We start from the raw sequence: 16,710 nt of genomic DNA, 5'->3' as shown, positions 1-16,710 counted from the left end.
TAACATAATTCCACTACCTGAAGAAATGGACTGGTTAAATTCATCCTCTTTAAAAAGGGCTCCAGGAAAAAATATTTGGTCGGAGGCAAGAGAAAAAAAGAAACAAAAGACTGACAAAAAGAACTCTGATGATACCATTTCTCTCAAAGTATCAACTAAGGTATGATTATAATATATTAAAACTAAACACTTTAGTACACTAGTATAAAGCAGTTCTTTTTTTTTTCTTTTTTCTTTTCTTACTTAATTGTTTAGTTTAATATAATACTTAAATGTTAGTACTAATTAATAACTTATTAAAGCCCTGAAGTATATACTTATTCTCCATTTACTTATTCTCTAAATACTTATTCTCTATTTACTTATTCTCTATTTACTTATTCTCTAAGTACTTATTCTCTATATACTTATTCTCTAAATGCTTGAAAACAATAACCAATGAAGTCTACTAGACATTCTTTTTATTTTGTCACTAAGCTTTTAATATAAACTGCCCTTTTAAATGGTTTTCTCTATACAACTACTCAGTTGATAAATTAAGGCACTTTCAATGCCTGAATAAATATTATCATTTTTAGTAATCACATTTATGTTATTTTAAAGTACACATTCAAAATTCATTGATTTATTTTGATGTAGAGTACTGTGATAAAAAATGTTATACAATAGAATCACTCATGAACATTTTAGATGTATTCAGTATATTACTGTATTATTTGAAAGTAAAAAAAACATCCACGAGCCTTCTGCTCAGTTATTTTAGTTTCCTTATCTAAAAAGTTGTTCACCGCTTCATACATAGCACGTGACATATTTAACTGTACATAGATGTAATTTAAGTTACTGGCCAGAAGACAGCGTATAAATACACACTATTGCAGAGTTTTCCTTTTTAACACTGCTGTCTCTTTTTTATACAAGTGTTTGGTTACTAGAATAGTGCAAAATAATAATTTATTTAAAAGTGCACATTCAAAATTCATTGATTTAATTTGATGTAGAATATTGTGATAAAAATGTTATACAATATAACAAGAAAGATAGTGAATCATTTAAATACTGTTGTATCTTAATGGGTGAGTGTCTGGTTAAAGTATAATACATGCTCTCTGTGAACACATCTAACCGACACTGGGTTAGATGAGTTTCTTATAGTTGTTAAGTTGTATAGAAATGGAAGAAGAGGGAAGGAAAAGGGAAGGTGAAGATCCTGAGTGTCAGCTTACTGGGAATTATACTTTCATTTATCTAAAGAGTGCTTTATCATACTTGTTATTGTATAAAAGAAGTACTATACGTAAAATGTTTATTATAAATTATTAGTTATGGGACAAGAGTGCTATTGCACCATTATCAAGGTAGATTTCCTTTGCAAGTATAATTCTAATTTTGACCTTTCTTCTTTCTGTTTTATAGTTTTAACATATAAGTTGAGACCCTTTGCTAGTTACCAGACGCTACATTTGTGATAAGCAGAAGTCAATATTCTGATATGTGTGATCTTTAAATTGAACTTAATAGAGAAAATCTTATGAATAATAACTTACTAATAACAGAACTACAAAAGATCACATATAAGTAATTTAGGAGTGAAATTTTTTACACATTTTATTAATTTCAGATTGTGGAGCTATCAGAGTTATAAAACTGACATTGACTGAAGAATGAGAAAATGCTTTAATGTAAAGCACTATAAATATTGCTTTAATTCTAACTGTTATTATATTAAATCTTATAAATGAATATTATTGTCTGTAAAGACTTTAATTGGTTTTGATAAAGTGGTTAGCTATATGTCAATTAACTTCACTATGCTGATGTAATACCTTATATAGATCTAAAAATATGTAAAAAAATCTCTTATTTTAAACGGTATCTATCTATCATACTCACTCTACTTCTTTTTATTATTAATAACAATGTTAAATGTCACTAATGACAATTAATGATCTGACATTTGCTAATATATTATTTACAATTGGTAATTTGCAAAAATTTCATAATATTAATGAAAAATGAACATCTAATATATTGTTAAAGTAATTAACAAATGTCTTATTTAAAATTGTTTGCAATGTGAAGTAATATCTCATTTTAGAATCTAATTAGTAATGAACAAAACTTCACAGACTAGGTATATATGTTATTTACATAATAAGTGTATCTTGTTCTCTGGTTTTAGTTTTCATTTTTTTGAGGAGCTCAATTTAAAGCAACATTTCCTCATTAATGCAACTATTATTATTGAGGGTAAATCTGTTTGAACTTTTAAGTCCAAACAGATTTGAGGTGCTAGACACTTCATGTTTGGGATTTAGAATGGTAAAATCATTAATTGTTTATTCAATTTATGTTAAACAATGTTTTTCAGCTTTTTCATTTTTCAGTGGTCCAATTTGAAATTTTTTTTAAGCATAAATAGAAATAAATATATTCATTTCAAAATAACTTTTAAAAGAAAGGATAAATCTAATACTCAAAACACATTAACTTCCAAGGTAAAACAAAATTTCAAGAACAAACAATCCAAAAGTACAAATAAGTACTTAAAAAATGACAGATACAACTTTATTATCTATAAATATTAATGGTTTAAATAATTCTATAAAAAGGTCGAATTTTCTAAGATATTTGAAATTACAAAAAGCACAAATCATATTTATACAAGAATCTCATTTTAAAAGAGATAATTTCACATGGAAACCTAGTGACTATCTAATTCTTTCTCACTCCCTTTACAAAAAAAAAACAAGAGGAGTTATAATTTTATGGAAAAAAAGTGTAGTTATTCCTCAGATCATTTACAAACACAAAGATAAAGAAGGGTTAATATCAATTGTAATAATAAAATATCAAAATAGAATTTGGACTTTAATAAATATTTACTGGATTCCTGGAATAGGATTGTCTACGGTTAAAAACACATAGAATTAATTAACAAAGTAAATAAAGATATGATAATAATGGGGGGAGATTTCAGTTGTATTCTAGATAACTCTGAAACAACTAATAAAAGAAAGTTACGTCTCACACCCGTAAGTAAATATTTCAAGAGATGGTCAGAAAGCTGAAATCTAATAGATACATTTAATTTTAAAGATTCTAACTCATTAAGTTACACACATAGCGATTATCACTTTAATACTAAAACAAGAATAGATAAAATATTGGTCTCCTCTAATTTAAACAGTAGGATAACAAAATTTTCTATTATCCCATGTCCCCTTTCAGATCATAATACCTTAATTCTTAAACTACAAATTGATTTCAAAAGATTAAACACTATAACTAGAATACCAGCTTACATCCTTAAATTAAGAGTTTAAACCTTGGCTCGATTCAGAAATCAAATATTTCTTAGAAACAAATCCTATTAACGATACAAATAATATAATAACTTGGGATGCACTTGAGGCTTTTTTGTATGGCAAGATTATAGGATGGTTTAAAAATAAAACAAAGGAATGGGAATCTGAATTGCATAACATACAAAAACGAATAACAGAAATAAATACAAGTTCTTATGATGTAATAGATTCTCAGGAAAAAAAAAGAAATTATAGATTTAAATAAAAAATACAATGAATTCCTCACTCATAAAACAAATCTAGCTTTGGAAAAACTAAAATTTGCTTCACTGTCAACTTCTCCAAAACACTTACATAATCTAGCAATGATAATTAAAAAGCAGAACTTAGAAAATAACATCATAAATCTAATACATGAAGGAAAAGGGAAAAAAAAGGTATCTGATGTGAATGATATTCTTGAAGCTTTTAAGTTCTATTATGCTAAGCATTATGGAAATAATGATAATAATATTTTATTTTCAGATCAGAAATTTAATAGTTCCTTAATAAAAAAACTACCTGACCAATTAAAAGTAGAAATGGACAAGCATATCTCCATAAAAGAAATAAAAGATATAATTAAAGTAAGTAAAAACAACAAATCACCAGGAATGGATGGAATAATAATGGAATTATATAAAATGTTTCCAAATTCAGCAATTTCTCTACTTCATAACATGCTAAATGATATTCAAACGCAAATGATTACTCCACCATCCTGGAAATATTCACTAGTTACCCCTATAAAAAAAGATAAAAGCGATCCATCCCAATGTAGTTCATATAGACCTATCTTTCTGCTTAATAATGATTATAACATCTTTATGTCTATCTTAGTAAATAGAATTAAGAAATCCCTGACTAAAATCATAAATGAAGACCAAACAGGCTTTATATTTGGAAGACACACATATGACAATATTCAGAGAATTTTAACCAGTATAGAAGCTTTGAACAGAGACAATTCAGAAGCTCTTATAATCACATTAGATATAGAGAAAGCATTTGATTCGGTAAACTTGGAAGTATCTATTTAAAATTTTGGAACTTTTTGAATTCCCATTAAACTTTAATATATATAAAGACAACCTGGCTTATGTAAAATTAGGCCCATTTACCTCGGAAGCTTTCAAAATAACTAAAGGCTCTAAGCAAGGTTGCCCTATGTCTCCCATCCTGTTTGCCCTGGCGATAGAATTATTTGCGTCTGCAATACGAAGTGATCTAAAAATAGAAGGAATTAACTTTTACAATAAATTTAATTCTAAAATCATGTTATTTGCTGATGATATATTGCTGACTTTAAGACCGAATGAAGAGTCCATGCAAGAATTAGAGAAACAAGTAGAAGATTTTTTTTTCCATTTCAGGTCTTTGTTTCAATAAATCCAAATCAAAACATGTACTTCTAAATAAAATAGATGACTTGCATCTGAATAAATATCAAATAATTGGAGAAAGGTTTCTTCACTAGAATATCTAGGAATTCTTATATCTGAGAACATAGATACTACCATGACCTTAAATTATAATAAAAGCCAAAATTTAATTCAAAAACAAGTTAATAGCTGGAATAAATTAATGTTAAACTTGGAAGATAGGTTACAGTTAATAAAAATGATATTACTACCACAAATAAACTATATAGCATTAGCAATCCCTATTTTACCAGATAAAAAAGTTATAAAGACAATACAGAAACTTTTAATGGATTTTCTTTGGTATCCAAAAAAGAATAGAATTGCATTCTCACATCATATTAGACCCTGGGACTTGGGAGGAATTAAATTTCCAGACATAGAAACGTATATTAAAGCTTCCATCATTAAACTTATACTAAATTGGGTAAATCCAAATTATTCATCCGCATGGAAAATTTTACATTTAACTTTCATCTTAAATGAAAACAAAATATTAAAAAATATGGATTTGGAGAATTATAACAACATATTTTGGCATGCACTATGTCATAGCTTACAAAATAAAACAACAAAGCCCACTAATTTATCATATCTGAATAATATTTATAATCTATTTAGAAAATGTATAATTACAAATCCAGATAGAAAATTATGGTTTGATCTTTTAATACCATTTAAAACATCAAAGAATTTTAAAGAAAAAATCCAAGAAAAAATACTCATCAATTGGGAATCCAAAAACTTTATTTACTGGTTTCAGTGCTTAAATAATCACAGTACTTTAACCACCCAACAAGTAATAAATGAGTTTAGTATATCTGAAATAGACAGAACAGAACTTCAAAAAATACTACAATATGCAAGTGATTTATGTAGAATTATTAATGGTTCGAGCTTTAATACTATACCTAAGTTCATAAAATATATGCAAGAATCGATTTATGGAAATCATAATAAGCTAATTTCTATATCTAAATTATACAAAATTTTAATAGTGTATAAAATCAAAATAGGTCAAAATGTTGTGAACATTTTAACAAAGGACTTGACAATAAATATATCATCTGAAGGTATAAATGACCTTTTGTTGTCAGTTAAGCTAACATCAAACTTCCAGATATGGAAAATCTTCACATGGAAATTTTTACATAGAGCCTTTTATACACCATATAAAATAGCCAAATTTGACCCTGCCCAAAAGCCCACATGCTGGAGATGTACTGTAAACTGTAAGGCAGATTGGATACATATATTTTATGATTGCATTAAAAAAATTCTGGGAAGATATTAACAGATTTCTTCAAGCCATTTATAATGATAAATTTGTTCTAACAAAATCTTAAATTTTTTTGAATGTAGATGACTCAGTAACTATGAGTAAAAGTGATCAATATCTTTTATGGTCTATTCTGGCTGTAGCCAGAAAATGTATAACAAGAAAATGGAAATCCACTGTTCCTCCAAGTTATGAAGACTTCATATCTCTATTAAAGGAATCTGAACAGAAAGAAATAAAAGTCAAAGAAGAAAGAATTTTTCCCAGACGTTGGACAGACAATCCTTGGAATAAAATCTTAATACTTATAGACACATTACAAAAGGACAGAATTTCTTCTACATGAAATTGAAATGTCATAAACTAAGATGAACTTATGTGAATATATGCCAGTAAAGGTTATACTAGTTCTATGAGATTATTCCTCTTTATAACCTTATTGGTTAATCCTTTTCATTGGACCACCTGTAAATATTGTACATATTGTTATAGTTATTAACTATTTTCTTTTATTTTGAATTGTAATTTAAAATTTACTGTATCATAATTTGTCTACAAACGAAAAAAATAAAAAGTATTTAGCAAAAAAAAAGAATGGTGAATGATAGAGTTATCCCATCTGGTGGGCAGATCTGAATGTTTTTAGCTTCAACTTCTCAGTGTGTTCATTTACCTGTCTTGCTTTCTTTGGGTCTTTCTGACTCTTCCATTGTGATGCATTTCTGTCTTGTTGGCATGTCTTTCATACAAGGCCCCCTTGACATCTCCTTAGTAGTTCTGTTTCTTAAGGAGTTTTTTTTTTCCTTGACTGTTTGAAGAAGATGGCCCTAGTCTTGTGTGAGTGAAATTATTTTGGAAAGAATGAAAAAAAAACCTTATGAACTTGCTTTTTATATTCCCTTGAAACTTCTTGCCAGGAAGAGAGTGCTGCTTTTGGCAATGACTTCAGCCAATAGAATATCTTGCTTGCAGTGGCTAATGTAATCAGAATTGTAAATGTTTTTTGTAAGGATTGGTAGCTCTTTAAATTAACCTCCCCTTTATTTTATAGTCATGCCAGATATAATTTTGAATCAAAAGACCCATATACTTGCCTGTTGTCTTCACCCCCAGAATACTGATGAAAATATCCTATGGCCAAATGGCTTTGCTTAAAATTCTTGAAACAAAAATTTAGGAATTTTGATCAGTTTGTTTACTCAGTCAAGCCTATAATGCCTTTTTGTATTATTCTAGTAAACATTCGTAGCTCCTTATGGCATGCAGACTATTTTGGGGTTTAACTTCTTTAACTGACTTACCAGCTAATTATAGGCAGTATTAGAAAGTGCACTTTAGTAACAAATGACTGTAGGATTGTTAGTCTAGGATATCCTTCACTAGAGGAATTAATCACTGTTTGTCACTTACTCTGATATTTATGTTCATAGTTGCATAACTAAGAAACTTACATGCTAGGGGTATGGTGTGAAATGTCATGATGGAAGACAGGAAAATAAACTGTCAATATCCATTTATATCAAGCTGTACTATGTATCTTGCTAATTTGTTAGCAATTCTGAACACAAGCAGTAGTTTTATATATACTTAATACAATTATTACATGGCATCAGGTGAAATTTTAGAGATTGTTGAAAAGAACTGTCTTTGATATTTGCACTGTAAGTGGCTCATCTTGCGAGATAATCACTGTTATTTATACAGGTAATTATAGAGTTATGCATATGTTTTCATATTTCTGTAAATACCTCAAATATGCAGTCAGGAATTCCTTGCAGTCACGTGAAAGCTTATGTCTAGTTAACAAAAGATTTCTAACTATATGTTTAGGCTGTACAGTTTCCAGACTACAGCAATTTGTGAAAGTTAGCAAAAATATAATTTTGGGTTTGTGTGCATAATAATATAGTATTTATGGAAAGACTACAGATGTGCTGACTATTATCACTGTAAAGAACATAGCTTTCAACCTCATAGCACAAAAAATTTGGACAAAGCCAAAAAAGTTGTTCAGGACAAAGCCCCAAAACCAGAGCAAATTTTAAGTATTGCTCTCATAACCTTAAAAAGTTGTTAGAATAAAGGGTCTTGTTTTGCCATGCTTATTCTGGAGGATATAAAGTCTGAAACTCAAATGCCTGCCATTATTTAGTGAATTCAGTCCTCACTGATTTGTTACAAAAGTCCAGAAAATCACAAATTTTATGAGGAACACAACAAAAAATATGAGACAAAATATGGGCATTCTGTGAAAATCTGGACAATTTAGGGAATACTTCTGATAACATTGTCACAGTTTTTATAGCTTTTATCGTTCACAAAATATATTTACATTTGGTTATCTTATGCTTTTAAGCCATTTTTTTCAGAAATTCTCTGGGATGCAAGGATATGTGTAGGTTGCAGGAGGTGTGATGTACGCTAAATAGGTGCCAGTGAGATAAGTTAGTCACCTTCTATGAACACTTGATTTCCACCTGTATTCTATCCTGTGTTATTTTTATGGCTTGTTTGCACCTACTAAAAGTTAAAGGTTAGTTTTATCAGAGCCTAACTAATTTTCTCAGGTGGTGGCGTCTGCTTTCTGTATGGTAGGAATAGCAGTCCATATGTTTACATGATAATCTAATCTGGAATGTGTTTCAAAGCCCAGGGGTGGTATCAGTGGAGGCCTGCACCCAGCCTTTACATTCATAACTTAGTGTTCTACTAAGAAAATAAAAGGGATTCTACTGAAGATGTAAATGAGTTCATTCTTAGAGTTGTGTGAGATGCTCACCTTTACAGGAGATGTATGACACAGTTAACTACACTTTCTGCAAAGGTTGAGAAGAGCAAATCTACCAGCCCCTGTTCTCATGACCTTTAGAGGGGCACAATTGACAGTATCCTGACAAACAGTTTTACAGCTTGGTATGGCAACTGCTCCACCACAGACAGCAAGTCTCTCCAAACAGTGGTGAAAGCAGCAGAAAAGTTTACCAGGACCACTCTACCATCTATTCAAGACTTGCACCAGTCTTGTTGTCTCAACACAGCCAGGAAAATAGTCACGGACTGCACTCACCCTACATATGGGCTGTTCCTACACCCAACATCTAGGAGGCGTTACTGTAGCTTACTTTGCAAAATGCCTAGATTTAGCAGAAGCTTCTATCCCTTGGCTATCAGGCTACTGAACTCCAACAGCAACCTACATTGCGCTTGACCTTAGGGACAGTAGATAATATGATGAGTGGGAAGCATATTTGTGTGCATTAACTGTAAAAAGTCTTAAACAGAGTATAGCCTTATTTCTGTGCAATATCCGCTGATCCTGTGCAATAAGTAACAGTTGTGAAAGTTTTGTGCAGTAAATGTTGCGTTTCCTTAGACTAATGCCAACAGAATCCTGTGAAATAAATACAGTGCCTCCTTAGCTTAGTAAATGTCGATATGTAAAATAGTAGATATTGTGTGGTAGGAATGTCTAAATGTTGTAATGTGAATTGTTGTATATGTTAGATGTTTGCACATAGAGCCTGAAGTAACGTAATTTCATTCAGTTGCACTTGTGGAGTCTGAATGACAATAAACTTTACTTTGACTTTGAATAAATGTCTTTTATCATTAAATTGTTTTGGTTGTAGTCTCATCCTAGTGCGTTGTCATGGGTTTGCTATCATTATGTCGACGTGCATTTGCACGGCTATGAAGTATTCGAACATCAGATGTTCGAATACTTCATATTACGGCAGGTGACATGAGCGAATGTTTGCATTGCGAATGAACTGTGCATTCGCAATTCTAACTTTCGGTCATGGGAGGGGATCGCGGTACAGTGTGGTTAGGGAAATGCATCCTTTTCCTCACTGTACTGCGATCTCGGAGTTGGAATATTAAGTTAGGGGGGTGTGGGGGGCACAGCCCCCCACAGGTGCATAACTGTGTTCGGTTAGGTAGGTAGGTGATTATGGGAAGGGTGGGCATGCTGTGTATCGCCGTAAATGTCGCAAGCGACATTTTCGAAAATACACCCTTGTTTTCGAGTTTACTATTATTCGAAAATGTTCATTTTCGATGCATAAATTCGAAAATAAAGACATTATTTATTTTTACTTTCGAATTTATGATAGTAAACCGTTGTCATGGTATGGCTCCAGTCTGAGTGTGGGAATGTTTACCAAGACAATGTTAGAACCAGTTTTAAGCCCTTGCAGTTGTCTTGATGCGTTTATGAAGTAACATCTGTTGATACACGTCATTGCATTCTTGATGTCTTTGCAGCATGTTTGCTGTCACATATGTTGCTGTGGTCGGCTTTGGTTGTCTTTTTCGACAGCTTTTTGTTGGACTTTTTGGCAGAGAAGCACTCTTCTTTTAAACTCATGAGCGTATCTCATGTCTGTCATCCATGTTTAGAACTTTGTTGGCCTTTTCAAGGATTTGGCTTGGAGAACTATCATTGTAGAAAACACACAAACAGCCAGCAATTCACCAGCATCTTACTTTCTTTAATTCCAGCGATCTGGTATCTCGGCAATTTGCCCTCATATGCTGTCATATACATGGGTTTTTTTGAAAAAACATTAATTTATCCCACTGACTTTTTTAGGAATAATGTAATATTGTACAAGCGCTTTACAAACCCAGGAACCCCACTCGGCCTTTCTGAGAACACTGGAAAATATGAAGGTCTCTCCAAACACCATTATATTGGGTGACTTCAACTACCCAAACATAGACTGGGAGCATTGCTCTAGCTCCAACACCCTAGCCCAAAGGTTCCTAGAATTTATAAACTCAAATGCTATTGAACAACTTGTTACCACTCCCACAAGAGGGGAAAACATACTGGACCTGATCATCACCAACATGGGGACTCTATGCTCCAGACCAGAAGTGTATCCCTCACTGGTAAGATCAGACCATAAACTAATCTCACTGGATATTCACATCCCGACCCCACCCCCTGCCCAGAAAACCACAGTGAAAAACTTCTCTAAAGCAAATTTCACACTCCTCAAAACCAAGGTGGAATCCTTCAAAGCCCCCGGGCCTGTGGAAAATACGGCCCAGACCACAGAATCCTTTATAAACGCATTCTATGAACACCTTCAGTAATGCATGGATCATGCAATCCCAAATAAAACCAAGACCCAATCCTCCAAAGGCAGACGTCCTGTCTGGTGGACCCCAGCAATAAAAAAACTATACAATAGAAGGAGGAAGCTACTAAATGATAGAGCAAAACCCAAAAAAGGGAAGGCATCACTGATCAGTAAAAAACTATGGGCACTCATAAAATTGTCTAAGGCCAGCTTCGAGAGAAAAATTGCACAGGACACTAAGGATAATCACAAGGCTTTCTTTAGTTATGTTAGGAACCTGGTGGTAATTCCCAGATATGCTCAGAATTAGTCCAAAATGACAAAAAATACACTGAACCCACAGACATTGCCAACATCCTAGCTGACAGGTTCAGCGCAAACTTCTCCCCCCCCACCAAAAGGGCAAATATCTATCCCAGCAGAGTGCTGCCCCCCTGACATCTCAGATGCTCAGGTAAGAGCCACCCTCTCCAAAGCAAAAAATACAGCATCAATGGGACCAGACGGCGTCCCGGGCTGCGTCCTACATGAACTCCAAGAAGAGCTAAACCCAAACATAAAACTACTGTTCAATCTCAGCCTTACTACAGGATATGTGCCCAAAGAGTGGCGTACAGCAACAGTGGTCCCTCTCCATAAAGGTGGTGCCTCAACGGATCCTGGAAACTATCACCCCATAAGCCTGACTAGCTTGGTCTGCAAAGCTATGGAAAGGATCATCATGGACCTCATAAATAAAGATATTGGGGACCTAAAGACACTGGATCCTACCCAGTTTGGCTTTGTTAAGGGCAGATCCTGCCTCTTAAACCTGGTTGATTTCTTTGAAACAGTCACCAAGGCCATTGACGAGGGGAAGGTGGTCCACACAGCCTACCTGGACCTCGCAAAAGCCTTCGATACAATACCCCACTCGGGCATTATAGATAAGCTCACCAGCTTAAATATAAACCCCTATGTCACTAGATGGATTGCAAACTGGCTCAAGGACAGAACCCACATGGTTAGAATTGCTGAAGCCATGTCAGACTCCAAACCAGTTACAAGTGGTGTCCCACAAGGCTCAGTCCTGGGACCTCTCTTGTTCAGTATATATTTCTACAGGCCAACACGGAAGGACTGTGGCTGACCAAGTTCGCAGATGACTGCAAACTGGGCGCCATAATCGACTCTCCAGCCGACACAAGCATCCTCCAAAAGGGCCTCATAGAAACAGACAACTGGTGCCAGAGCCCTGGCCTCAAGCTAAATGCCAAAAGTGTATAGTCATCCCTTTGGCAAAATAAAGTGCCACAAATTACCACATAGGTGGTAATCCATTAAGTACAGAAGAAGTAATTAGGGACCTGGGGACCCAAGTTGATAGCAATCTCTCATTTGACAACCACGTGGCCAAAGTGGTTAGAAAAACATTTTATATAGCCCACCTAATCATGAAGGGATTCACATCTAGATCAGGGGAGGTCATCGTGCCTCTTTACTCATCCCTCATCAGGCCCATAATTGAGTACAATGCCCCTTTTGGGATGTACCTTACCAGACACCTGCAGCAACTGGAAAGACCCCAAAAGTACCTCACCAAGAGGATCAAAGGGCTCAAACAGATGCCATATGCTGCCTGGTTAAAGAAACTCCAGCTCTACTCAGTGGCATACCGCCTGTTCAGAGGCGATCTGTCCCTGACGTATAAAGCCATGTCCAACCCGGAATTAATGGACATGCTGCACCTCAGAAAATCCAAATCCCATCGAGCTACGCTCGAGAGACTTGAACCTCAGCACTGAAATAAATAGGACATGCCGGAGGGACAGATTCATAACCCAGAGGCTCCCTTCACTCTGGAATAAAATCCCAGTCCAGGTTAGGCAGAGTCCCTCATTGACTCTCTTCAAGAGGAATCTTGATGAGTGGATGGGAGATCGTAGGTTTACCCCGGGTATCACTTCTGTGTCACTGTTAGACAGAGGCACAGTATACTAACCTCGAAAAAGGGCATAGCAAAATAAATTTAAAATGGGTGGCGAAAGCCAAACACATTCTGGCTAGGCTTATAAATGCCCTAGGGCAGATAGCCTAGTATGAACCTATGAACCTATAGATCTTATTTTTATCTGTAAGGGAGACATAATTGAATTTTTTGAGGTCTTAAACAGTAATGGACACAATCTTTCCTTTTCTTATGAGTTAAATAGAACACAGATTAATTTTTTAGATCTGTCACTATTTGAGAATGGGGAAAATATAGGATTTAGGCCTTTTAGGAAATCTACTTCAGTTAATATGTTTTTGCATGCGACTAGCATGCATCCTGATCATCTATTAAAGGCATTACCCTATGGTGAATTTAAGAGAATTTCTGACCACACTAGTAATGCAAGTGAAAAAGCTAATGAATTGAACAAAGTTGTGTTGAGGTTAGGTGAAAGAGGTTATAATAAAACACAGTTATTAGTATGCAGGGATAAATTACTTGGTAAAAAAGCAGACGTCATAAATTTTGAATCAAGACGTGAAGATTTCACTATGGAACAGAACAAAGATGTTGAAAAGCTTTTTTATGTAACCAAGTTCACTGCTTTTTCTGAAAAACTGGTGTAATTGGTTAGAAAATACTGGTATCTTGTCAGTAATGATGAGTCAATTGGTCATTTATTCCCTAAACATATTATATTTTCATACAAAAGAGGAAAAAATCTCAAGGAACTGTTAAATAATTTAATAGAAAGGAAAGACAACATTATAATTTCAAAATTAGATACCTATCCCTGCGGTTCTTGTAATATTTGTGATAAGGTCTGGAACCTGAGTGTTATTAATGATGTAAATTTAATTTCTAAACATTATTTTAGTTGTAAATCGACAGGGGTGGTCTATATATTGGGCTACTCATGCAAAAATATGTGGTATATAGGACAAACAAAAAGAATGGTAAGGGTACGGATTTTAGAGCATTTAAAAGACATTAGAAACAAAAATTTGGTTAGTCCTGTTGCTAAGCATTTCCAAGAGAAACATAGTGGCTCTTCCAGTAGTTTAATATCCAGTTTATTGGGAAAGCCCTTCCTTCAGAGAGGAGATGACATTGTAGTAAAATTACTGGAGCTTGAAACTAGAATTTTTTTCAAGTTTCATACTTTAAAGCCTAACGGCATGAATCAGGAATTAGGCAGTTAATGAATTATTTATATTTTGTATACACTTGTATATTTATTTAATATTTATAATAAGTTTATGGTCACTTTAAAAAATGTTTTCATTGTTCAATTAATTAATTAGGAGACTTAATTGTCTTATTGAGTATGTATATAAATGTGATGTTTGTACTCAATTAATTGTGATCCTTGAAGGCGAATTGCCGAGGTACCAGATCGCTGGAATTAAAGAAAGTAAGATACTGGTGAATTGCTGGCTGTTTGTGTGTTTTCTAAATTTCATTTTGACTGCTAGGTGTTTTGAACTATCATTCTAGACCTTAAATCTTGATAACACATCCTCTTTAGCACTGAGTAGCATTGTTACCATCCAGTCTGGAGGAAGGATCTGTTAACCAAAAATGTTGACAAAGAACATGTCCCTTATTAGTGTTACAACTTGTATGATAGAAAGTTGTAGTGAAGGGTTATGTGGACTTGTATATCGTTTGAGGTGAGTACCTCACCTAGCTGTACTTTGTTGTAATTTGTGCTGTCACTCATTGATGACTAATGAAGGATTTTTAATCCAAATTGATGACTTATTTTGGCGTGTTGCTGTTTTTGGAAGACTAAATTGTACAAGTGAATATGTAAGCTAAATGCCAATGCTTGGCTATTTTCTTTTTCACAATTTAGCCAAGTATAAGAAGTTGCTAAAGCACACAGGCAGGCATCCTTAATGTAGAAATGTGTGGTGACCATCAGGGCATCTGCTTCCTGTTTGTTCATGTTATAAGCTGTTTTAATGTAATTGGAAATATAAAGGTGGGGGTATTCACAGATGTTACAAAAAGATTAAAAACTACATATATTGAACAGTAAATCCGTAAGTTGTTCCCAACTGAAAATTATTAGTATGTACCTTAAATGCAGTTTTCCTTTTAAACAGGTTTATCTAATGATAAAGACTCTAAAATTGACAGCAGCATTGCAGAAGGAGAAAACATGGATGATGATGAGGATGAAGATGAAGAGGAGGGTGGAGCAGAAACAGAGGAACAGTCTGGGAATGAAAGTGAGATGAATGATCCTGAAGATGAGGTGAGGTAACTTTTTCTATATCTTTTTTTTTTTCTGGCCTCATAGCTACAACTATCAGCCCCCTTCACAGAGTGATTCTCCCCACCTTCCAGTTGTTCAGATAGCAGTGAGGGCAAGAGTTAGCCAGTGGAGAGGCAGTCATCTCTCCTGATTACGGAGTTTAGTTCCCAGTCCCTTTCCTTGCTGACTTGCCATCAGTGCAGCTGAAGTAAGGTCTGCATAGCTGGCTTAAGGGCACATCCATGCTTACTTTCACATACTGATTGTAGCCATAGCATGAGACTAAAAACCAATGAAAATCACCAAAAAGCACAAATGTAACTAGTAATCCAAAAAACGATGCAATAGGTAAAACAATAAAGCCACAGAGGAGGATCAGGCGAGAAATTTTAATAATAATTTTAAAACAGCATCCGCTTCCAACACAAATCAGCACATATAAACGTTCCAACTTACGTTTTCGTTTGTATGTTACTTCATCAGATGTGGACTCATTGTAAATCAACAGACTTATAAATCAAACCCCTGCTGACATCATTTAATTAATTGACCAATAAAAAACATTAAAACCCCTTCAAATGTTACAGGAAACATTAACTGAAAAAGTTCATTAAAATGTTCATTAAAAAATATATGTAAATCCCAATAAAATGTTAAATATTTACATATATATATATATACATTATACAAAATACTAAAACTCTAAAAAAAAAAAAAAATATTTTTCAAAACTTACTCACATATATTAAAAATGACAGTTTCCTATTTCAATGAATTTTTCACGTGTCTGACCATTTCTCATTTATTGACTCCATCTACTGGACAGTGTGATGAATTGCACTTGAAGAATATCATTTAAAAATAGCGTTTAAAAAATAAAATAAAGCTACTACCATAGATGTCGTGGATTTATTTTCCAGTATTCCTGAAGATGAGGGTTTGAGCTTTTTGGAAGAAATTATTTACAAAGATAATACTCTGACACACAATGAATGTATACTAATTTTACAATTATTAGATATGGTATTAAAGTATAACCATATCTATTATAAAGGAGAATTCTTTCATCAAATAAAAGGGGTGGCAATGGGGGCAATATGTGCACCATCTTATGCGAACTTTGTTTTAGCACATTGGGAGGAGAAATTCGTTATAGATTCAGTTTACAGTCACTGTTGGAATATGTATAAAAGATTCCTGGATGACATATGCATTTTATGGTTGGCAACAGCAGAAGAAGCCTTGACCTTTATGAATTATTTAAACAATACTACAAGTTTTTTAAAATTCACTTATAAATTTACTAGTGATAGATTAGAGTACTTGGATATTGAAGTC

General features: G+C 33.6%; 1 protein-coding gene across 2 annotated transcripts in view; it reads left to right on the top strand.

The window, feature by feature from the left end:
- Positions 1–16,710, top strand: part of UPF2 (UPF2 regulator of nonsense mediated mRNA decay) — a 2,519,933-nt gene that overhangs the window by 1,584,269 nt on the left and 918,954 nt on the right. For both annotated transcript variants that reach the window (XM_044088310.1, XM_044088311.1), the window contains exon 16: positions 15,221–15,372. In XM_044088310.1, coding sequence (XP_043944245.1) covers positions 15,221–15,372 — 152 coding nt within the window. The remainder of the gene's footprint in view (positions 1–15,220; positions 15,373–16,710) is intronic.

The sequence above is a fragment of the Protopterus annectens genome, chromosome 11.part0 (assembly GCF_019279795.1).
Source record: "Protopterus annectens isolate FY-2018-M chromosome 11.part0, PAN1.0, whole genome shotgun sequence".
Classification (NCBI taxonomy): Eukaryota; Metazoa; Chordata; order Ceratodontiformes; family Protopteridae; genus Protopterus; species Protopterus annectens.
The sequence above is the reverse complement of the archived record's forward strand: the minus strand, read 5'-3'. Positions and strand labels throughout refer to the sequence as shown.